The sequence below is a fragment of the Panthera leo genome, chromosome E3, assembly GCF_018350215.1.
Source record: "Panthera leo isolate Ple1 chromosome E3, P.leo_Ple1_pat1.1, whole genome shotgun sequence".
NCBI classification, from domain to species: Eukaryota; Metazoa; Chordata; class Mammalia; order Carnivora; family Felidae; genus Panthera; species Panthera leo.
Window position 1 is genome coordinate 24,890,779 of NC_056694.1, and position 25,382 is coordinate 24,916,160.

Consider the following 25,382-nt stretch of genomic DNA (forward strand, 5'->3'; position numbering starts at 1 on the left):
TTGTAGATAAGTACTAAGCTTTAACAACTCACTTGTCTGTTTTTTTAAGTGCCACCTTTGTATAGGTCACATAGATAACCAAGAGACTTTCAAAATCAATGGCAAAAGGATATGTATTTAAACTTTTTCTCTCAGTGCTTCTTTTAATCTATGATTTTTTCAAAAATCAGTGAATCTTTGTGAATTTTTATTAACATTTCAAGAGTTTTTATGATTTAAAGGAAGATCTTTTGGCATTTGAATCAAACTTTTTAATACTTTTTGTTCAGCATCTTCAATATCGCTGACAGACACAGCTTCTTACCATATAGCATCCCATTCTTCTTCCTTGCACTGATAAAACTCTGATTTTGTTCAGGTATCAGGCAGGGGAGACTGTTCCTTATATAGCTCTAGGGGGTGAATCTTGATTATCCTAAGCCAATCATGCTAATTCTTGTGCCAGAGACTGATTTAGGGATGGGTACCTGTTGCAGTTATGGTCAATGAGATTTAAAGGCTTTATGGAAAACGTTTCCTTATTTTAAAGAGTCATGAGGAAGGGATGCTGCCTTTCCTCACCCCACCTATCTAGTTTTCTGGACTTCGGATATTGTTGTGAAAGCACATTATGTCTGGGACAACCCTAGCCATGTTGGGATCACAGGAGGGATTAGCAGACACACTGAGGATGGCATGATGGAAAGATGAATGAATCTGGGTTCATGCTAATTTCATCAAACTCCTGAATAACCAACTCTCATTCGGCTCTATCTCTGTACTTCTTACTTGTCATAGAATAAAATAGTTTGTGTTGTTTAAGCCACTTATAGTTGGGTCTCCTATTACTAAAGCCAAGAGCATTCTATGAATAGATAATAACAGTATCTGTGTAAGATTATCTGCACAGACAGCTCCAACATTTCCTTCCCACCCTGCACAAGAATGCCATTCCCTCACTGAGGAGTGGAGCCTATGTCCTGTCTCCTTGAATCTGGGGTAGCCTTATGACTAATTTTGATTGACAGAGTGTGGCAGAATTTCTTTGACTTCTCAGCCTAGGTCTTAAGAGGCTTGGTAGTTTTCACTTTCACTGGGGCGGGGGTGGGGGGATGCAGCCACCATAGGAAAACGTCCAGACCCTCCTCCTGGAGAGAGAGGGCATGTGTGGGACAAGTGAGGTGCTTCAGCCAATAGCCAACACCAGAGCCTCAGACTTGTGAGTGAACCCCCTTGGGTCCTTGAGCTTCAGTCAAGCTGATATGGAGAAGGATAAGCTGCCTCTGCTGAGGCCTGCGTGAACTTTTTTTTTTTTTTAATGTTTATTTATTTTTGAAAGAGAGAGAGAGACACAGAGTGTGAGAGAGGGAGGGGCAGGGACAGAAGGAGACACAGAATCTGAAGCAGGCTCCAGGCTCCAGGCTCTGAGCTGTCAGCAGAGAGCCTGATGTGGGGCTCAAACCCACAAACTGTGAAATCATGACCTGAGCCAAAGTTGGACGTTTAACCACCTGAGCCAGCCAGGTGCCCCTGCGTGGACTTCTGACCTACAGAATCTTTTTTTTTTTTTTTTTAATTTTTTTTCCCAACGTTTTTTATTTATTTTTGGGACAGAGAGAGACAGAGCATGAACGGGGGAGGGGCAGAGAGAGAGGGAGACACAGAATCGGAAACAGGCTCCAGGCTCCGAGCCATCAGCCCAGAGCCTGACGCGGGGCTCGAACTCACAGACCGTGAGATCGTGACCTGGCTGAAGTCGGACGCTTAACCGACTGCACCACCCAGGCGCCCCTGACCTATAGAATCTTGAGAAAATAAAATGTTGCTTTATGCCACTAAATTTTGGGATATCTTGCTTCTCAGTGAATTCAAAGTCCTTTTTCTTCTGATTTTTTGGGCACCTTTAAGGGACTCAATGGCACATTGCAGAGTTGGTCAGGGCAGGGACCTGTGAAGTAGGGGTGCTTGCCGTTAGGGGTATATAAGATACCCGAGATGGGGAAGAAACTAAGAGGACTTCAAATTATATGCATTCGTGTATTTATTATTTAAAGTATTTATTTTTGGTATTTGTATAATAACCAAAAACACATGTATATGATTTATAAATTAATATGCATGTATTGTGGGAGTGTTAAAAATATTTTACTGACGGAGATGCATATTCCAATAATCTGGGTGCTATTACCTTAGGGAATCACTACACTGCCGAATGACTTTATTAACTGAAAATAATATGAGTAATTATAATTACTATAATATTTGTGGAGTGATTACTATGTGCCAGGCTTTATACTAAACACTTCACATGCTTCATCACATTTAGTTCTTTTACAACCCAGTGAAGTAGATACTATCCTTATCCCCATTCTTTGGATAAGAGACAGTTTCAGAGATGTTACTTGACTTATCCCAGGGTACATAGCTTATAAAAGACACAAACAGGATTCATTGGCATAGCCCTTGGGAGAGAATTTTGGGATTGACTAATAACAGGAATTTGGTTTGCATTAATTAGTAGGATAAAATTTCATTTCAGCAAAAACACAAACACACACCACTGCCCTATTCATGTCTTCTTTCTTTAAGCTTCTCTGGAAGAATTTTTTAAAAATATTGGATTTAATAGCTCTTTGAAGGATAATACCATTAATTAACATTCTATTCTTTTTTTTTTATAGTTGAGGAAGTACTTTCTCACATATTAGCTTATTTTATCCCCAAAACAACACTTGAGATATGTGCAGTATAATTATCCCTGTTTTACATATGAGTAAAACCAAGGTTCAGTGATCTGTTTTGTTCATTCATTCATTCAGCAAATATTTATTAAGTATCACCTGTATGGCCAGAACTGGAGATAGAGTGATCAACCAAGCAGATAAACAGTGCCCCTGTCTTCTTGGAGCTTACAGTTTAGGGCAGAGTTTGGCAAACATTTTCTATAAAGGGCCATGCAGCAAATATCTTAGAATTTGTGGGCCATATGGTCTCTGTTGCAACTACTCTACTCAGTTCTTATAAGATTTACAAAAACAGGTGCTGAGCCAGAATTGGCCCATGGGCCCTATTTTGCCAACCCCTATTGCAGAGGATAAAAACACAGTAGATAAGGGAAAAATGACTGGACACAATATTCAGATAGTAATGACTGCTATGAAGAAAATAGGATGATGTGATAGAGTGGTTTGGAATTCTGTAGATAGGGTGGTCAGAGACAATCTCACTGAGAATAAAACATTCACGCTAAAATCTGACAGGAAGGAGTCAGCTGTGAAGAGGACGTTGGAAAAGCATTTCAGGCAGAAGAAACAGCGGATACAAAGGCCCTGAAGTGGGGCATGTTTGAGGAATTAAAGGGTGGCCAGAGGGAATCAAGGCAGGGAGAGTAGTGGGAGAGGTGATCTAGGATTAGGCTAAGTCCAAGCCATGCAGTATACTCATAACAAGCCACAGTAGGAGGTAGGGAAATGGAGGCAGAGCTACATCTTTTCTTCTGTGCTTAAGAATATTTTATTAGGTGATTCTTTAAAAAAAAAATGTTAATGCTTATTATTTGAGAAAGAGACAGAGAGCCAGCAGGGGAGGGGCAGAGAGAGAGGGAGACACAGAATCGGAAGCAGGCGCCAGGCTCTGAGCTGTCAGCACAGAGCCCGATGCAAGGCTCAGACTCACAGAGTGAGAGATCATGACCTGAGCTGAAGTCGGCCGCCCAACCAACTGAGCCACCCAGGCACCCCATATTAGGTGATTCTTTTATGGGAAGGGGTCTGGATCGAGTGATAGTATTGCTGAGTCCTTGAGGCAAGGAGACTCCGAGATATAGTTGTAATTGGTGTCATTGCTGGTACTGCAGTTGAGGCGGGGGAAAATACTCACTGAAATAATTCCTGGAAGCTGAGCCACCCGTTCTGGCTGTGTGGAGACACCAGGAGTTTGGTCTTTAAGTCAGGACACTCTGACATGATGGACTCCACTGCTGGGACCACCTCCTCACTGACCACAACACACTTGGCTTTGGATGCTCGCAGCCGATAGAGAATGTCTTTTGCTGTCAGCTGGGTTGTTCCTGGCATGAAGACCAGCCCTGGGAAGGAGAGAGGGCCCTGAGCTGAGCAGAACTCTTGTCCATCAGGTAAGATTGTAGACTGTTGAAATAGGCTCTGTGCTTGGTAGAGAGGAGTTGTGGATTATAGCCTTTAGTTACCCTTGTCTCGGTCCGCAGGGACATCCTACAGGACCTTGGTCACTGGGAGATCATTAGAGCACTGGCTTTAGATTCTGATAGTCCCTGGGTCTAATTCTGCCCTTGCAACTTACTAGCTTTGTGACCTTGAACATGTTACTTGATCTCTCTGTGCCTTCCTTTCCTTATCTGAAAAATGAGGGAAAATAGTAGTAAGTGTCTGGCATATAGTAGGCATTATAATGGCGTCACATTTTTGTGAAACATTTGCTTCATTATTATATAATACTTAAATAGCACTTTACAGCTCATAACATATTTTAATGAACATTATCTTGGTCCTCTGAACCAGTGGTCTCCAAAGTGAGAGTTGCAGGGTAACCCACTGAGGATAAGAAGAAAAATTAGAATTAAAAAATTTTATTGAGATATTAGAATTCTTTGTTTTAATCTCATTTTTGTATATATTTTATAACATGCATGCTATATTAGTACAGAAGAACAATATAAATATTATATCCAGATGGGAGGATGTGTGTCCCAAATATTTTTATTGATAGTTGGTGCAATCAGAAGAGCCTGGAGACCACTGTTCTAAAAAGCCGTGTAGGTCCATGCAGTTGTTGACATTTGATGGAATGTGAGATTGAGTCATAGCCAGTGAGGGGCAGAGTCAGCCCTCAAACCTGGGTCTTCTCAGTGGTCTGGGATCATCAAAGTTTGTCTACACTCCTTTGGCACTCCTTTGGCAACGTTTAGTTTATCCCACCTCTTCACTTCATTCTAAACACTGGCCTGAGATGGACCTGATTTTAAAGTAGCAGTTCCTTGTGAGAAGGACATATATAGGAGAATTAGATGAAAAGCAGAGGGAAGGTGGTTTGCTTTCTAAAGTGAATCAGTGAAGGAAAAGAAAGTGTATGTAAAGCATTACAAACAGCCACTGAGCACTTATTAGGGCTCCGCTATCTCACTTAAAACCAATCCCAGTGTATAGACGACAACTAGCCCAAGAGTCACAGAGTCTGTAAGTGGCAACCAGGATTCAAAGATACATTTACTAGACTCCCCAGACCTGTACTGTATAGCAGACTACTTATTTCTTGGTGAGTTTCCTAAGTCAGCTAAATGGGAAGAAGTGGACTTGAATTCCTAGAAAGAGACTTTATTCATTGAATATATTTTAAAAGCTCTCATGTGTCATTCTCCTCTTGAGAAAATGAATAAATATATGACAATAAGGAAGTTAATCAAGGAGATACCTTACAGGACCTCAGATAGTGCACTCTATATAAAAATATAAGATTATTTATTTTGCAAACACTTGTTCTTAATGGCTCAGAAATTATTAGTACTCTTGGTAGATTTTTGACATGAATGTGTTCAGTGCATAGCATGGGGGTTAAGGAAACGTTCTCTTCTGGTGGATTTCAGAGTTTAGCATTCTAGCAAAAGTGAAATATTTTGCCACATTAGGTGCAATACAAGTATCTCAATATTCACTCAGAAGATTTAATAATTCTGAATTAGAATTATGAATTAGAAATAATTCTGAATTAGAAAACAATCCTTAGGTGCTGCTTAACACTTAATTAACTGAATGTTTTTGATAATTTGGCCTAGGGGTTTGTTTTTAATCTTGACATTTCACAAATTGCTTAAATTATGTTAAATAATATTAAGTACATTTTTAATGACAAACCACTTTTAATTTCCTTCCAACATGCAATTGGTTTCACATTTCCAAGTTCCTTTTTATACTACATACAAAAAGTACTTTATATATTGCTTTTATAAAATTTAAATTGATAATTAAGAGCATTTTCTAATACCATGGTGAAATCCTTGTAATTATCTTTTTAATGATATCCCATCAAGTTTGAGGTATCATAATTTCAACTAGCAATAAACACTTCTATTAAACTTGATTTAATCATTTCTATGTAGTTGTTTCCAATTTTTTTCTCTTGTTAATGATATTGTAGCAAAGATCTTGTGTTCTCTACGTATTATATCCTTTAATATTCTTACTTTTTAAAAATGTTTCTTGATTTATTTGGGGGTGGGGTGTGAGCAGGGAAGAGGGGCAGAGGGAGAGACAGAATCTTAAGCAGGCTCTATACCCAGTGCAGAGCCTGACATGGGGCTTGGTCTGACAACCATGAGATCTTGACCTGAGCTCAAATCAATAGTCAGATGTTCAATCGACTGAGCCACCCAGGTGCCCCAGTATTTTTATTTACCTTTAGTTGATTTATAGACATCGTGTCATGCTCTACAGTAGGTACTGGAAACTTTTTCAGTAAAGCACCAGGTAGTAAATATTTTAGGCTTTGTGGACCATCCCATCTCTGTCTCAGTTAGCAATTCTGCTGTTGTAGAGCAAAAAGAGCTGTAGACAATATGCAGATGAAGGAGCATGGCTGCATGCCGTTACAACTTTAAAGCTTTATCTACCAAAATAGATGGCCAACCTGTAGGCCACGGTTTTTGCCGACCTCTGTCCTAGAGTGGAAAAAAAAATTCTAGAATTTTTATTTGGGGTAAAATATAAATTATTATTTTTATAGAAAATGTGTCATTGAATACATTAATCTTTTTGCCTGGAACGAGGCAGAGGTTTTCCAACTGGGATCCGCAGTCGTATTCTTATAAGTCCTTGTATTCTAAAATGCTTTTTCTTCCTTTAGTGTTTTCAAATCTGGGAGAATCCAAATATATTCAAGAAAGTAAATTCAGGACTATCTGGCTAAATACATCATAACCAGCTCTGAGAAAAGGCATTAGTGTCCACATTTGCTTTGATAGAGTTTTTGTTTAAATCCCAATTGCATAGCTTTCTAGCTGTGTACCTTTGGACAAGCTTCTTAAACTCTCTGAACCTCAGTTTCCTCTTTTGCAAAATGGGCATCACAATAATACCCACCTCTTTTTTCTTTTCTTTTCTTTCTTTCTTCCTTTCTTTCTTTCTTTTTCTTTCTTTCTTTCTTTCTTTCTTTCTTTCTTTCTTTCTTTCTTTCTTTCTTTTTTTTAGCAATACCCACCTCTTAAAATAGTTGTTATTATTATTACATCATGGTTCCTCTTCATCTTAACTCTTCTTTCTCTGTTCTCTGTAAGCATAGCTTCAGTTGGAACTAACAATTCAGAAAAACCTCAAATGTCAGTCTCTCTCTGTTTCTGCATGATTTAGAAATGTTAAATATTGGCACTGACCTGTTCGCATACAAGCCACGTTTATAAGCCACCACTCTGGGATACGGGGCAGAATCACAGCCACTCGGTCTCCTCTCTTTAGGCCACAGGGCTTGATGAGCACGTTGGCAGCTTTTCGGGACAAGGAGCCCAGTTCTTCAAAGCTCCATTTCACCTCAGCCCCTTTGCCATTCACCCACCATAGGGCTGGGTTGGCTGGTCTCTCTCCTGTCTGGCCATGGCCACATGGGAAAGAGAGAAGGCTTATATGACTGGTCCACCAAATAGATGGGACATCTGCCATTACTTCTTGTCAGCACTTGTGCTGGTGGATTCTGGTAACAGCACCCTAGTTTGTCATTGGAGGACCTACTCCTCTCCTATTGAATATAGCTTAGGTGAGACAACCCATCAGGGTAATTGTCCACCCACCAGTGAGAGACATGTGACCTATGTTGGGTGAATCAGACCTTCTGTCCCTGATTTTGAGTTTTCTGAGAAGAACAAAAAGATAGAATAGAGTTGAAACAAAATCTGTGTATGAGCTCTTGGTGCTTCTATATATCCAGGGAGCTATCCTAGTTCCTGTTCTTGCTGAAACTGACTGTCCAGCTTGCAACCCATTTTTGTGAGCACTCCTATGTCCAATAAATTTCTTTCTTGCTTAAAATAGATTCTGTGCCATCCAAATAACCCCAATGGTTGTACTAAGGTTGATTAGGAACAAAGCATCTTTTTCTATCTATCTATCTATCTATCTATCTATCTATCTATCTATCTATTTTTTAGAGAGAGCACACACACGTGTGCCCACATGACTGGGGGGAGTGGCAGAGAGAGGGGGAGAGAGAATCAAGCAGGTTCCACACTCAGCATGGAGCCTGATTTGGGGCTCAATCTCATGACACTGAGATCATGACCTGAGCTGAAATCAAGAGGCAGATACTTAACCAACTGAATCACCCAGGTATCCAACATCTTTTTTTTTTTTTTTACCCAAAAGGCTGAGGGATGGTTTTCAGAGAAAACAACAAATAGGATGGTGGGCCTTTGGGGGAGGCTCATCAACTGATGGATTTTTGAAGGAGACTTCTCCTATGATTCTACAAAATGCACTGTCTATACTGAAAAACCTCTTCACTTTGTGAATTACCAAAAAAAAAAATTACTCCTCTTTTCTTCCCTTTTCTGGAACTCTCTTTTTACCTTCTCTGGTTAGAAAATATTTCAAAATCGGGGCACCTGGGTGGCTCAGTCGGTTAAGTGTCTGACTTCGGCTCAGGTCATGATCTCACACTCCGTGAGTTCAAGCCCCTCGTCGGGCTCTGTGCTGGCAGCTCAGAGCCTGGAGCCTGCTTCAGATTCTGTGTCTTCCTCTCTGTCTGCCCCTCCCCTGTCTCTCTCTGTCTCAAAAATAAATTAAAAAAATTTAAAAAATTTAAAAAAAGTATTTCAAAATTCAATTTCAATTTCACTTCCTCTCTGAAGCCTTTCTCAGCCTCCTCTTCTCTTCTCTGACTTCTCTGTGTTCCCACAGCATTGTGCTCAGATGCCAGATGACTGTCTTATATTGTATCATAATCCCTACCCTGTGGGTGTAAGATTAGGGTCTGACTCATGTACTCTTGGGACTGGTGACCTTGGATAAGGAACTTAACTTCTATGAGGTTAACTTCCTTATTTGCAATCCCCCAGCATGGTGATGGGGATTTGGTGAAATAATATAGGTCAGTATTTCTTAATCTTTAGTCATGTGAGTATCACTACTTTTGTCAGATCTGTTTACACCTGTGCTATTGTTCTTTGTATTTTTCTTTACATTCACTCCTTTTTACTTGTATACATTTACTTAAGAAGGAAAATGTGTTTGGTTATTATTGGTAAAACCAGTACTGCTTGCTAAAAATAGGTTACTGAAAAATAAATATATTGAAAATAAACTATGCCCTTAAATTTTGTCTAGAGATATTCAACTTCTACCTGCTCTTTCTGTTCAAAAGAGAGTTTAACGAGTGTAAAAGAGCTGTTAAAGATGTAATGGACTTAAAGGTAGACTTTCCCCTTAATTTAATAGGAAAGATTGATTCAATGTTATTTAATATTTTGTATATCTAGTATCTGCATCTTTTGAGGCACAGGTCCTTGCAAATGACTATTATTATTAAACCAAAGCTCAAATTACTGTTCTTTCCATAAATCTGTAGCTAGCCTGAACAGATGAACGGAGAGCAATGAGCTGCTGAAGGAAATGAAAGAAAAGAGAAAATGAAGGAAAAAAGGCAGGGCTCTGTGAGTAACTACCATGAGGGGGTCTGAGGAAGATCCAGAGGAAGACAGTATGTGGAGTTGAGGATCAAAGATCTTCCCTGGGGAGAGAGAAGAGCAAGTGGAAAACAAACAAAGGAGACCCAGAGGGATGAAAGAACTGAATTAAGAGTGACAAATTGACCACAGAACAGGGAAATGGAAGGCTGAGACATAGGTGGATGCCAAGCATCCAATAGAAGCCTATCGTGTCATACCTTTTCTTTTTGGGACCACTGGTCCAGCACATCCCCAGCAAAGTTAAAGTTTTTAGGCAATGATCTCTCACAGCGATTTATGGCTTCAAAGTCAGCAAGAGTCAGAGGTGCCCAAAGCTGGTGATCTTTGTGAAGGTACCGGCCAGTTGGCTTGGCAAGCCAAATGAATCTGAACATCTGATAGCGGAAAAAAATCATGATTTCCAAAGGGCTTTGTCAACTGATATGGATGTGGAAGTTCTGTAGCCTGTGGGGAGAGATGGGTAGGGGGAGCGTTAGTCTCTCTGGTTGCTCTGTGGTGAGACCGGGGAGTGGACTTGTGGCTGTGTGCTCCCCAGGGAGTTGGGGAACACCTGAAAAACACTCCTCCTTTTTCAGGGCTGTGGCAGTCAGCCATGGACTAGTCTCCCTACCACTGACCTCTCCTCTTCGTTCTGTCTGTGATCAGGTTATTCTTCAAAACAAAACAAAGCTGACAACTATAGAATTGTCAAGCTTCCATTTTTCGTCCCTATCTTCTCCCCCAACCAAACAATAGACAAACAGTGTTTTGCTGCCTCAATAGACATTCAAGCCCTGCTTCTGTCTGCCTCGTACTCTATTCCAACTGTATTTTGTAACTCCTCTACTTGGATTTCCTCTTCTAGTTAAAGCAGTCCACTTATTTTCATGAATGCCTATTTCTAGCTCTAAGATTTAGTCTGTCGTTCACCTTTCCTCTGGCTTCCCTACTTTCTTCTCCCCTCAGTCCTTCATTATAATCAGTTAGAAACCTTGATTTAAGTCCTGGCTCAGCAACTTTCTGATAACAGGACTTTGGGTAAACCACTTACCCTTCCTGCACCTCCATTTTCTCACGTGTAAAATGGAGGAGGGGAGGAATGTAATACCTCTCTCCTAGGGTTATTATGAGGATGTAATAAGATAATGTGTGTAAAGTAACCAGCATGTAAAAAGTACCTTCAAAGTGTTAACTAATGCTTTTGTTAAGATTATTTTCATTAGTACTATGGTGGCATTGGTTCATGAAGTAATTTTACTTTCTGAATCAGGAGACCTGGACTTTACTCTGAACTCTTTCAGAATTAGCTTTGTGACATTGGTAAAGCCACCTCCCACTGCCATCTGTAATTTAACATTTTTTAATAATACTGTTATTTCTTCCTTTGAATTTCCATCATATGCATCAATATTCCTCACATGACAGATTTCTAGCTTATATTATTAATTGTTGTTTTCAATATATGTGCTTTGTCTCTGTAACCTACCTAAATGGTGTGGGTAGAGGCTATGCATTGCATCCTTGGTACTTAACATGACCTACAGAGCCATCTTCAATAACAGAAGCCAATGTTTATTAAGTGCTTGCTGTAGACCAGGCATTTTGCATTCCTGATATCATTCAGCATTCATGACAAGCTTTTGAGGCTGGTGTCATTATTATCTCCATTTTAAAGATGGGGAAACTGAGACCCATGTAGACTTAAGTAGTGTGCCCAAGGTCATCCATCTTATAGTGGCAGAGGCAAAGTTTGGACCTGTATGATCTGTCCTCAGAGCTTGTGTCCTCAACCTCTTTGCTATTCAGCCTCCCTTGTGCTGCCTTCTTCGATCAAGGTTTCTTGCTGATGAATATTGCCTTTCAGTCCTACTTAGTTGCCTTGTATGGAGTGGAAAAATCTGCAGGTGCACAGGGTGCCTGAGTCTGCCACATGGTGATAACATAAATAGTAGAACAAAGGGTGTAGGGTGTACCATCCCTTCATTGTTGCCAAGCCTTCTTTGCTGTTCAGAGAGACGTCTGGAGAAGCGAAAGCCCATTTGGTGCAAATGCAATTTACTGTATCCCAGGAAGAGCTAATTATGGCAATACCATTGGTATTAAGCTCTCCACTATGTCAAGGAAGACAGACGAGGGATCACCTGGGCAAGTGTGGTGGAGGTAACAAGAGTAGAGAAGAGCAGGGAGAGGGAGAGTATTGGGGGCCATGTTTATGATTTAGCATTTTACTGAAAGTGAGACCCCACTTCTCCCCTAAACACACACACACACACACACACACACACACACCCCACACATGCTTGCATCCACGCTTGTCTCTCTGCATGCCCTTTGCCAAACTGCTTAGCATTTCCAAGTTTCATCACATTTGTGCAATGAGAGTAATGGAAGTACCTTCTTCACTGGCTGGCTGTGGGGTTAAAATGAGCACTCTAGCACAGTGCCTGGTGGGTGGCTAGGACTCAGTAAATGCTTCACATTAAGAATCAAACTTCAAAACTATTTATGGCAGAAGGCTTTAGCTGTTTGATATCCAAAAAGACAAAAACCAAAAAACAAAAAAACCCAAACTAGAAAAGCTGTTGGATTGGAGCTATCAATATTTTGGTGGCTTATTTTGCCTCTTTTATGCCCTGTCACTGTGCTCCAGGCTCTTGGGGCTGAACTGAGCCCCCATCAGTCTGAAGCATTCTAGCCTTCATTTCCATCATTTTGACCTTTCTTGGTCCTAGTTTAATGATGAATTGGAAAGATTCTCAAGACATGAGATATTTGGAACATTCTTGCTTCCTAAGAAGAATAGTGCAGATAATAGAGCAGATAGTTTTTAATGCAAATCTCCTTCATCTTCTCCTCTAAATTGAAAAATGATTTTTCATGAATTGTTCTGATTTCCGATACCTCTGTAACCTATCTAGATGGTGTGGGAAGAGGCTATACATTGCAACAACAAATCAAAACTAAATAAAAAACTAACAATAAATCAAAAACTAAATATCATAAAACAGATTTGATCTGAATATATACTTTAGCATTACCCATGTTATGTGCCTAATCAGTGAAATAGGTCTTGCATATGCAAACATAATCATTACTAATAAAATACAAATCAAGATATCACAGAGTAGGGTTTTTCAGTTAAACTGTAAAATTGTTTTGCCAGTAACATTTCTTCTTTCTATCTCTTTGGTCTGCTTTTGATTTTCTGAGATTTGTATGGATACGCCTTTAAGGAGACCACGAATCTCCGAGGAGCCGCCATTTTGCATTGAACATAGCCATTTCCTGGCTTTGGATCCTGTGGGAAGTCCATATGATTCCAGGGTCAAATATGAGAATCACTGAGTTTTTTCGGTCAAGACATTATCTATGTAGAAATTAGTACATACACATGTTTAACAAAATATTTCCAGAAGATATCTTTAAAAGTGAGAGATTCGAAATAGGTGATTTTTAAAGTCTTAGTGATTTCCAATGCGTTAAGGGAAACATTAACAGTGGAAAGATGTTTAGGCAATTGTTGTGCACTCAGCACTGTGACGTATTTTTATGCACTATCTTGTTTAATTCTCTTAACACCTCTTGGATGCAGGCATTTTGTTTTACATATAAAGTGACCAAGGCACTGAGAGGTAAGTGATTTACGAAAAGCTATTCATCTAGCGAGCAGCATCAATTCTAGCCTGCATTTCTTGTCTCCAAAGGCAATGCAAGGAAATGCTATCATAAATATTTGTTATATTTCTATCAATCTTTGTAAAGCGGAAGAGTCAATTTTCCCATCAAAGAGACTTTTATTCAGTGTTGGATCGGCACTTATCCAATTACAGCAAGGCAGTGTGACCTCTCTTACCGCTGTTCTATACATTTAAACACACTTGCACAAGTTCTCATTATTAGAGTTACTTCCATGTTACCACATGCATTATTTCTCTTACCCAAAGATGGTATTATTGTTCCAGAAAGGCCTTCGACTCCTTCATAAGACTCAGCTCTGCCTCAGCCAGGAAATTGGTTCCTTCCTTCTTTTCTTTTGGTGGCATCTGTTCCATTGTAGTCCTGAGACTCTGGTGCACAATTGGGAGGATCATAATCCGTTGGGAGGGGAGTTGACGTTTCCCTGGACAACCTGTGGTTAAAGGGACAGCAGCTTATAAGAGACACCTAGGAGGGGAGAGAGGAAATGCAGGAACAACTTCCCTTTATGATTCAGTGCTGAGCCCCAGCACATCAGTGGATTATTCTTGTCCATGGAGTTGATAATATCAAGATCCATTGTGCTTCGATGACCTATAATCAGAGCCTCACGGCATGATTTCCAAACAGTCTAGAACATTGGCATGCTTGACTATTGTGATATAGCTGGATGTAGCTTGGCAAACCTGGAAAAGGACAGCTAAAGGAATCATATCAGAAGTCTCACCTCACTACTAGGTGAGTGTCCTGACATTATCTCACTTGGAAATAATTTTGAGAGAATGTTACTGACTGGTTTGAATATAAACTTTGCCTGCTTGTACCTTTGTGGATGTCAGTTGCTGGCAACAAGGATTGGGTTTCATGAAGTCTGTGGCTAAAAGTTGCTTGTTGATGACAATGATCAAACAGTGACATTTTTCACCTTCAGAGTTCATTGTTAACCCACATGATATCCAGAAGAGAGTATCTCTCATGGGCTCCAACATCAACAGGGCTCCTTGGTCCTTTAATGAATGAAGGCCAAGGCCGAGCCCAGGGTGGTAGACTGAATAAAGGCACTGCAAAGATATCCATGTCCTAATCCCCAGAAACTGTATGTTACCTAATACAGCAAAAGAGAATTTGCAGGTGTTAAGGATCTTGAGATGGGGTGATTATCCTAGCTTATCTGGGTGGGCGTGATGTAATATAAGAGGCTGATAGCAGCTGGCACAGCACCTGGAAAATAGCACTGGTTCAACCAATAACAGTGCTCCTTAGGAGGTGGCAATCTCCTCCCTTGCACATTCCATCCCCCTGGGTAGGGGTGTGTGTGTAGAGAGGTTCCTAGAGGAGATGAAACTTGAGTTGGGCTTTGGAGGATGGCAAGACTATAAGTAGGTGGAAAAGAGAGCAGGCAGGCATCTCAGAAAGGGACCACAACATGGAGAAGGCCCAGCTGTACCTGGATCTTCCATGGTTTGGCTGATCCATACATTCTTGATTCACCAAGCCAGAACATTCTTTTCTCCCCTCAAGCAATATCGTTTGGGATTCAGTTACTTACCATCAAAAAAGTTATTGACTAGTATAGTTTTGGTTCCTTCCAGTTTGTGGGCTAGAAACGGCATTAGAAGTCAACCAATCTTTCTATTTCACTTGGGTGGCACCCCCAACTCCTGTGTGTCCCAGAATCTTCACTTCCTATAGATCCACTACAACATCACCAGGGTAGCCATCCTAAATACCTCTTCTTTAAAAAACATTTCCTATCTCACACATCACCTTCCTTACCACCATTAGGGTATAATCAACTACTCCCTCTTTAAACTAGTCACATGACATGCAACAGTTTGGTGGCTAACTTCTTTAAATACCTCTTCCCCAGAATGTAATGGCCTCCAGGACAGGTGCCATGTCTTATTCATCCATGACACCTTTATTCCTACTGCATAGCCTGAAATATTGTAGTGTCCACTAATTATTTGGCCCCCACCTTTGGCTTGTCTCTGTGTAGAGTGATATGGTTCTTATCAGTCTCCTTGAATTTCTGAAGACGATGTCAGTCCAAATCCCACCTCAATGGACTATCTTGACTTAGTGGCTGTGTTATAGTTATGTGTCTGCTTCTAAACCTTCATATAATTTGCTATTATCAAACTGTGTATTGCTGAAATGCTCTGTTGCCTTGGGCACAGAAATGAACCGAAGAGAAATTCATTGCTGAATTTAGTGTAGGAATGACAAATATGATGTTCACAGGAAGATGCAGGAGAAAACTTTCTCTCTGACCTGAATATCAGGAAAAAGTGGGATTTTTTTCTAGGCACCTGGTCTGTATTTGTCATATGGACACTACATGTGCCCAATCATGCCTCTTTCCCTCTTTCATCTGGATGGAGGAAAGCTCTAGCCAAATTTCTGGCACACTTCTGGAAAATGGATAGGTCTTTGTGGCATACATTTTATATACTCATCTCACTCTGGTTTTTGATCTGGCTTTTCTACCCTATTTTGTATTCATTATGTATTCATTTCCTACCCTATTTTGTATTCATTTCCTCAGTTCCTTTTTCTTTTTTTTTAAGTTTAAAAAAATTTTTATTTATTTTGAGAGAGACAGAGGCAGTGTAAGCAGGGTAGGGGCAGAGAGATGGAGAGAGAGAATCCCAAGCAGGCTCCACACTGTCAGTTCAGAGCCTGATGTGGGGCTTGAACTCATGAACGTTGAGACCATGACCTGAGCTGAAACCGAGAGCGAGATGCTTAACTGACTGAGCCACCCAGGCGCCCCAGTTCCTTTTTCTAAAGAAAAATATTTTATTCCATACCTCTATAACCACAATTATTTCCTGATTTGGCACTGCACAGCTTTTCCACTTTGGTATCGTATTAGTGATAGCCACCATCATCCCCTTCCACAATGATTTTCACACAGTTCTTATCAAAAAAAGACATTGAATCCATTCTTTGTTCTATTTCCCTGAATATAATTTTAATAAGAATTCTTATTTTAGAATAGTTTCAATTTACAGAAAACTGGCAAAGACAGTACAGAGAGTTCCAGGGAATGTTTTTTCCTTGGCTAGACTGGGGTCACTGCTGTTGGGGAAGATCATCACAGCAGTGCCATATCAAGGGTGCCTGCTATTAACTTGACCTGTCGCTGATGATGTTAACCTTGATCACCTGGCTGAGGTAGTGATTTTTAGGTTTCTCCACATGGATGCGGTCATGATAGTCATATAGTTGAGGAGATAGGCTATTCTAAGAACTTGGTTGTTATGCAGACAATCCTAGATATCTGCCTCACTTATTACATGTTTTTTTACACACAAGTCTCAGGGCCAGGAGCTGGGGATGTGAGACAGTACTCAGTATTCTCTCTCAAGGATGCCATGAAAAACAATCACTAATTCCTGGACGACTCGCTCTTGAATTCCACTTCTCAGATATTTTCTCTCCTTACTGCTTTCATTCAAAATTTGGGGCACAGTCATCCAACCATGTTCACTTGGGATCCATTTGTCTCTTTGAGCATCTCTGAGGTCTTTGCTTCGTTTGGATTGTAAGAGCTGAATTCTCCTTCCTACAAGGGGCAATATGTACTCTATGCTTTTTTACTTGGTTACACAAGTGTCCTACGGGAGCTTTTTACCTAAGCAAGGAAGGCAAGGTAACAAGCCACCACTGTTAAATTGCCACCAGCCCTCTAATGGTTCCTTTGGAAGGGCCAAGATTTTATCCAGTGATGACAATCACCAGGGACCTTGTTATGCTGGAGACCTCAGGGAGTATATGGACATGCAGCTTGCACCATTAGCTAGGCCTTTTGGGAACATACTTCATCGCTGGCAAGTGAGAGGTAGTACTTATAATCCAGCATAGGTTTTGAGGGGGAGATTGCAAATTATATCAGAATAGACAATCTACACTTAACCCCTTAGCTAAACTTATTGGATCAGAGGCTGAGAATGTTGAATCACTCCTCACGGTTGGATAAGAATAAGAATCCAGAAGATAGGCGTCTGAAACCCCCCAGAGATCTGTTTTGTTTGGAAACTGTCCACATAGTAATAACAGCTATCCTTTACATGTATATAGTACTTTATAATTTCTTGAGATCTCATATGCTATTATTTCAGGTATTCCTCACAAAAAGCCTATGAGGTAGGCACTACTAGTACTATTTTATAAATGAGGAAACTGGAACCCTGAGAGGCTAAGTAGTTGGCTCAGCCTACGTATTATTTTAATGCTTGATTCTTTCTCTTTGTTATTGTCATCAATTTCCAGCATCATGAGTTCGGGCTCTTGCAACCTGTAATGACGACTAATGAATTTTTTTGACTAATAAATTTTTGAAATAAGATTATAAACTGAAATATATAATTATATATATTAATGTATACACACACAACACACACACACACACACACACACACACACACACAAACACACACACACAGTGTTTCAGTCTAATGAAGTAATTTTTTTTTTATAGCTTGAATAGTCCCAGAGTGATTCATGGGAGCCCGTTCAGTCTGGCTTCTGTTTTTTTTTTGTCGTTGTTTTTTTGTTTTTTTTTTTTTTTTTTTTTTTTATATGACCTGTTGACTGATCCCATCAGTCTTTGAAAGCTTGCTTGCTTTCTGGCACAATGAGATGTCCCAGGCTTCTTTCGTATATTTCTTGTCAAGGTTCTAAAATCAGCCATTTTTTAAGGAGTCCTGGTTTCTTTCAATGAAAAATGATATTTTACAAGCAGTTAATCAACATCCACTTGCTGTTGTGCTTTATTAATATAAGAATGATTGACTAGTCAGATTTGGCCTTACAGTATAGTGTTAGAACAGTGACTGGGGCATTCTGGCCAATACTGCACTATATGAGAAAGGATATAGCTCATAGCTATTAAAATAAAATAAATGAGGTGGTACTGTTACTGTCTTTGTCATTCTTGGATGAGATGGCACATACATTAAATGATAGTTGACCATGAGTTGCAGTATTTTCTATGCAAACATACCAGTTAGAGTAACAAATGTTGTTACCGTTGACTCTATTGCTTTTTAAAAAGTGTATTTATTTTGAGAAGGAGAGACTGCATGCACGAGCAGGTGAGGGGCAGAGAGAGAGAGGGAGAGAGAGAATCCCAAGCAGTCTCTGTGCTGTCAGCACAGAGTCTGACATGGGGCTCTATCCCATGAACCCTGAGATCATGACCTGAGCCAAAACCAAGAGTCAAATGCTTAACCGATTAACTCACCTACCAGGCACCCCTACCATTGACTTTAAACTCTAGCTCTGGAGCTTTCTGGCCTGAGTGGATACTTGCCCTAGGCAGAGTAATATCTTCAGGAGTTCCCAAGGGGATGAAAGGAAACTTAGATGCCAGATGTGATGATTAAAACATCGACTCCACTTCTTTCTCTAGGCCAGTGGGCAGGACACCAGGTGCAGCCAGAAGAAGAAAGAGCTATTGTTTCCTATGAAGGGAAATGAAAACTAGTATTTAAGAGTTTAAGCCAAATTGGTGACCTGCAATTCAGGGCCTCAGACAGTGTAGGTTAGATTAACATGCATATTGTTTCACACTTTACCCTAAATGTTGAGGCATGAGGGAGGTTTTTGGTTTGCCGCATTTCTCGTTTATTCAGATGGATGTTCAGATCATGAAAAATAAGAAGAGAATGTACCAGCACAATTAAATACTTTTGGAGCTATGTCATTTTCCTCCCTTACTCCTTTGGAATATAACCCTTTGGAGGGGTTTCTGTCTGTTCTGTTCACTATTCTATCTCTAGCACTTTGGGTAATGCCTGGCACATGGTAGCTTTCCCAGTATTTGTTGAATGAATTAATGTATATCTTCCACAGAAACATTAACATGGGTAGGCTCTTTTTTGAGAGACGTTCTTTTTGCCCTTGCTTGGCTCGCATATGCATTTTCCTTCCAAGGAGGTGTTTGTGGTCTGAATGCAGCTATTATTTGGTTTTCCATTATCAGCTGCCTTGTCAGATTGAACGGTCATACTGACAAAATACCTAGAGGAGTGTGTTCCACTAATGGACTTGGAGTTTTTAATTTTGAATGGACTTATTAGTAACATACACATACACACATATACACATACATATACACACATACAAATGTTTTCTGTGGGCATGTGTCTTACATAAATAGAACTAGTGATTTGTCATTCCTAGTAAAACTATTAATTTGTCATCCCTAGTAAAACTCAGAGAGGGTCCAATTTGTATCAGGATAAACTATGCTATGCTGTGTATCAAATAATCACTCAGATCTTGGTGGTGTATGGCATAACAAAGGTTTGCTTTGTTTGTTTGTTTTTGTTTGTTTGTTTTTTGTTTTTATTTTTATTTTTTTTTGCTCTTGCTACTTGTCCATGATGGGTCTTCAGTGACCTGGCAGATGGAACAACAGTTATTTGAAGGGTTGCCAGTAGATGTGGAAGAGTAAACAATTATATGTTCTAGCCTAGAAAAGATGGACATCATTCCTACTCATTGGTCAGAACTTGCCCCTTGGCCAGAGTGCATATTCTCACATTACTTGGGGGATGAATAGCTGGGTAATGACTACCATAGTTGTCCTTTTACAAGAATATGTTAGATTCATTCTATTTTTGGAAGTCTTTCATAACATAACCCAATAGAACTTTTCCAGAGGAGCAATACTTAAAAAAGTAAAGACTTACCATTTTGTAAACCTAGCAAACTAGATCTTACATACAGTAGAGTGGTGACAACCATAGACTTTTTGGAATCGGAGAGAATGAAGTTCCAATTTCAGCTCTGCTGCATAGTGGCTGTGGGGTATTATGTAAAACCCCACAGTGTCTCTAAGACACTTAGTGTCTTAGTGTTTTAGTGTCTCTAAACTAGACACTAGGGGTTTTAGTGTCTCTAAAACCCCTTAGTGTTTCTAAGATTAGTATTCTAATTTCTAAAATGCTTAACAGGATGAAATTGTTGTGAATAAAGAATGAAATTATGTACAAAGGTGTCCAACACCTTTGGACCAATTCAATACCTGTTAGCTAGCTTGAGAGATGGAAAAGTCTTGATATTTTATGAATTGGTGCCTCTTGGGCTAAGTGTTCTTGGCAGGCAATGCTTTTATGTTCTCTGGAGGGCTGGCAGTTAAGATTGCTCACATTTCTCTGTGGGAGAATGTTCTTGAAAGAGCAGTTCTTTTGAAATGATTCTTCAGCTCACTCCATTTAGAATTCATTAATTTTCTGCATCCACCCACAATCTTTCCACACATATTCTCCTTACTTCAGACTGTCTGGAAGTCTTAGTATTAGAGAGTCTGAACCTTAAATATCTATCAGAATCTCCAGGAAGATTTTCAAAGCACCTACGTCTGAGTCCCACTTCAGACCAATTAAATCAGGCTCTCTGAGAGAGGGGACACAGTCATCCTATTTTTAGAAAGTACTTGTTTGTTTTTTTAATTTTTTAACGTTTATTCATTTTTTGATAGAGACAGAGCGTGAGTGGGGGAGGGGCAGAGACAGAATCCAAAGCAAGCTCCAGGCTCTGACCTGTCAGCACAGAGCCCGACCTTGGGCTCAAACTCATGGACCGTGAGATCATAACCTGAGCCGAAGTCGGATGCTCAACCGACTGAGCCACCCAGGCGCCCCATTTACAAAGTACTTCTTAGTGACTCTAATGAGCAGAGAGGACTGAGAACCACTGCTCTACATATCCTTGCTCTTGCCTACCTCTCTAGCCTTATCTATTCCCACTTTTCGCTCCCTTGCCCACCATGCTCCAGCCATCTTTTTTGTTCATTGAACATGCCAAAGTTGTTCCTACTTCAGGGCCTTTGCATTCACTGTTCCCTTAGCCTGGAATACATCAACTCAAATTTTCAACTCAAATTTTCATATAACTGATTCTTGTTCACCAGGTATCAACTCAAATGTCACATTTTCAGAATGTCACATTATCACCCCTCATCCTGTATTATTTCCTTTTTTACAAGCTTTTTAAACATTTATTCATTTTTTGATAGAGAGAGACAGAACATGAGTGGGGGAGGGGCAGAGAGAGAGGGAGACTCAGAATCTGAAAGAGCCTCCAGGTTCTGAACTGACAGCACAGAGCCTGACGCAGGGCTTGAACTCACGGACCGTGAGATCATGACCTGAGCGGAAGTCGGATGCTTAACTGACTGAGCTACCCAGGCGCCCCTATTATTTCCTTCCTAACACTTCATGGTATTTGGGCTATTGCTGATTAATTTGCTTGTTTACTGCCTATATCCTAGCTATTCTTTTTTAATTTTTTAACATTTTTTATTTTTGAGACAGAGAGAGACAGAGGACGAGCAGGAGAGAGAGAGAGAGAGAGAGAGAATGAGAATCTGAAGCAGGCTCCAAGCTTCGAGCAGTCAGTACAGAGCCCAACGCGGGCCTCAAACCCACCAACTGCGAGATCATGACCTGAGCCAAAGTCAGATGCAAAACCGACTGAGCCACCCAGGTACCACTATCCTAATGAGTTTTTAAAAAATATTTATTTATTTATTTATTTATTTATTTATTTATTTATTTATTAATTTACATACTTACTTATTTATTTTGAGAGAGACAGTGTGAGTAGGGGAGGGACAGAGAACCCGACACAGGGCTTGATCCCACCAACCGTGAGATCATGATCTGAGCTGATGTCAAGAGTCTTATGCTTAACTGACTGAGCCACCCAGGTGCCCTTGACTATCTCTTCATTATTATATGAGATCTACAAAGGTAGAGACTTTATCTGATTTATTCACTATAGTATGCCCAAGGCATAGAACAGCATGTGACACATAAGAGATACTTAAATAAACATTTGTTCAATAAATTATTTTTGTCTGCTGTTCACTGATGTCATTATATAAATCATTTTAACAATAAATTCTTATGATGTATTTACAAAACAATTATTTCCTTATAAGCAAGTCTTGCAGCTTCTATATGTCCCATGCTCCTTTACACAATTCATATTAACTATTTGTTATAGGGAGAAAAAAGAAACAATCTGGATACATATCCATTGTTATTACTATCTTATACTATGAACTTTGCCCTATTTAGTTTTCCATTGTACCTACTTTTTTTCTCTTGCTGGTTACCAGCATTCCAAAGATTTCTTGGGTTGGAAAGCATTGAAGTTGCTTTTCCCTAAACTCCTCTCTCTAGTGATCATTAAGAAGAAGAAAATGCATGGAACTTGAAGTCAAAGGTTTGAGTTCGAATTTTGACCCAGAAACTTATCAGGGGAAACCACGTAACCTCTCTGAGCCTGTTAATGAAGTAGGACACTAATAGCTCCTATCACACAAAAAAAATTGTATAAAATAAAATGAGAAACTATAGGTAAAATTAGCTTGTATTTTGTGAAGATTCAGTAAATACATTAAAAAGATGTACCATTCAAAATACCACTTAGAATTTTGTCATTTCTTTCTGTCCCTCCTGCTATTGTATAAGAATCGGGGAAGGGATCTCCTTCTCAGTCTCCCTACCTCCATCCTTCTCTCTTCTGGACCATAAATATACTCTAGACAAGCTTCTTATTGAGGCAATCATGTTCATTGTATTTCTACCCTCCTTGGGAACCTGGTGGCTCTTTTACTTGTCATCCCCAGACTCCTCTGTCTGTTTCTCAAATTCCCTTAAAGTGTCCATCTTGCTTCCTCATGGTTCACGGTGTATGATCGCTGCAGTGACTTAGAAATGACTGAGGCTTTTGGTGACAGATCACCTGAATAAATGAATAGTTGGGATTTTGATGAAATAATGTCACTGCTTTTATACAGGTATTTCTATGAGAATCCCCCCTTAGTCAAGTATAAATACTCTGTGCCTTCTGCTTCATCTCACTTAGACCCAATTTTCTCATTTCTAAAACGGGACTAATCACAGTACATACAGGTGTTGGCAGAATGAGTGAGAAAACATGTGGGATGCCTTTTGTGAAAACATCCTTGCAGTCTCAGAACTTGAAAGTTACCTCCTTCTATCCCTTTGTACATGCCACATTACCTAGGTGGTCATAATTACCTGTTTACGGAAGAGAACACCCAGCTGCCTTACCTGTTGCCTTCTGCTTCTAAAGGAGGAAATTGTGTTTCAAGTGAGAAGTAAGGGTGTCAACTCGTAGTCTGGTCATTTAGAAGTTATCTATCTAATCTTAGAAGTTGAGGTTTTAAGTTGTCCAAGGCCACACTACTGGTAAAAATTAGGATCATACTGGTAAAGTCTTCATCAATCTTCTGGTGCTAAATTCTGACCTCTTCCACTGTACCAGCCTACTCTTCTAAATAAATATATAAAAATGTGTGCATTTTATTTTCATGTTTTAGGAAGTTGTTCATGCTCTCACATTGTACAATTTTCTCTTGGACCAGTCAGTATTGAAGGATGGAGCTTTAGAAGTAGAAGGCACCATAGAGCTCCAGACACTTTACCCAACAAAAGAAAAGGAAATAATATCTACTTGCCTTAAGAGGTTGTGAAATCAAAGGAAAAAGTCACCTGCTCCCACACTGCAATTTCAGTTGAGAGTTACTGACTCTTGAAACAGACATTTCTGAGGCAGATCAGACGTTGTCTGTATTGATATACATGATGAGGAAAGCCTTGTATTATAAGATTTAAAAAAAAGCAGAATATAAGATTATAAAAGCCAGAGAAGAAAACCAGTGGGAACAAGTCCATTCATGAAAGTGTATTAAGATATCCCAGATATTACCATGATTGAAGTGAGGCACTAAGAGAGACATGCATGGGGATATGGATTATCCTTTGGCTTCTGGGAGCTTCCACCAGCCACCATCAGAAATACTAATTTGGGGAATCCAGTTTGAACATTGCCTAGCTTAATAGTTTTCAAAGTATGTTTTGGGGATCTTTAGAATCAGAGTCATTTGGGGATACTTTAACTTGTTACCCTATTTGCGTTATTTCTCTCATTATTTACATACACAGACATACATACACACGTATGAATATACACATATATATGTATATGCACATTTTTTTCTTTTTTCTTTTTTTTTTTTAATTTTTTTTTTCAACGTTTTTTATTTATTTTTGGGACAGAGAGAGACAGAGCATGAACGGGGGAGGGGCAGAGAGAGAGGGAGACACAGAATCGGAAACAGGCTCCAGGCTCCGAGCCATCATCAGCCCAGAGCCTGATGCGGGGCTCGAACTCACGGACCGCGAGATCATGACCTGGCTGAAGTCGGACGCTTAACCGACTGCGCCACCCAGGCGCCCCAATGCACATTTTTTTCTAAATCATTTGAAAGTTAGTTGCAGACATTACTCTCTTCACATTTAAATTCTTCAGCATTCCAACGTTGCTCCTTATCAGGGAAATACAAATCAAAACCACACTCAGATATCACCTCACGCCAGTCAGAGTGGCCAAAATGAACAAATCAGAAGACTATAGATGCTGGCGAGGATGTGGAGAAACGGGAACCCTCTTGCACTGTTGGTGGGAATGCACATTGGTGCAGCCACTCTGGAAAGCAGTGTGGAGGTTCCTCAGAAAATTAAAAATAGACCTACCCTATGACCCAGCAATAGCACTGCTAGGAATTGACCCAAGGGATACAGGAGTATCCCAAATGATGGAAAGAGCCTAAATGTCCATCAACTGATGAATGGATAAAGAATGGATAAAGAAATAGTGGTTTATATACACAATGGAGTACTACATGGCAATGAGAAAGAACGAAATATGGCCCTTTGTAGCAACGTGGATGGAACTGGAGAGTGTGATGCTAAGTGAAATAAGCCATGCAGAGAAAGACAGATACCATATGTTTTCACTCTTATGTGGATCCTGAGAAACTTAACAGAAACCCATGGAGGAGGGGAAGGAAAAAAAAAAAAAGAGGTTAGAGTGGGAGAGAGCCAAAGCATAAGCGACTCTTAAAAACTGAGAACAAACTGAGGGTTGATGGGGGGTGGGAGGGAAGGCAGGGTGGGAGGGAGGGCAGGGT

General features: G+C 40.0%; 1 protein-coding gene across 1 annotated transcript in view; it reads right to left on the minus strand.

Annotated features, from left to right (window-relative positions):
* LOC122209825 (acyl-coenzyme A synthetase ACSM4, mitochondrial) overlaps positions 1-10,242 on the minus strand; it is a 20,738-nt gene extending 10,496 nt beyond the window's left edge. Inside the window, exons 1-3 of the mRNA XM_042922047.1 lie at positions 9,883-10,242; positions 7,382-7,592; positions 3,859-4,066 (exon numbers count right to left, since the gene is read on the minus strand). Coding sequence (XP_042777981.1) covers positions 3,859-4,066; positions 7,382-7,592; positions 9,883-10,080 — 617 coding nt within the window. The 5' untranslated portion in view covers positions 10,081-10,242. The remainder of the gene's footprint in view (positions 1-3,858; positions 4,067-7,381; positions 7,593-9,882) is intronic.
* Positions 10,243-25,382: the final 15,140 nt, after the last annotated feature.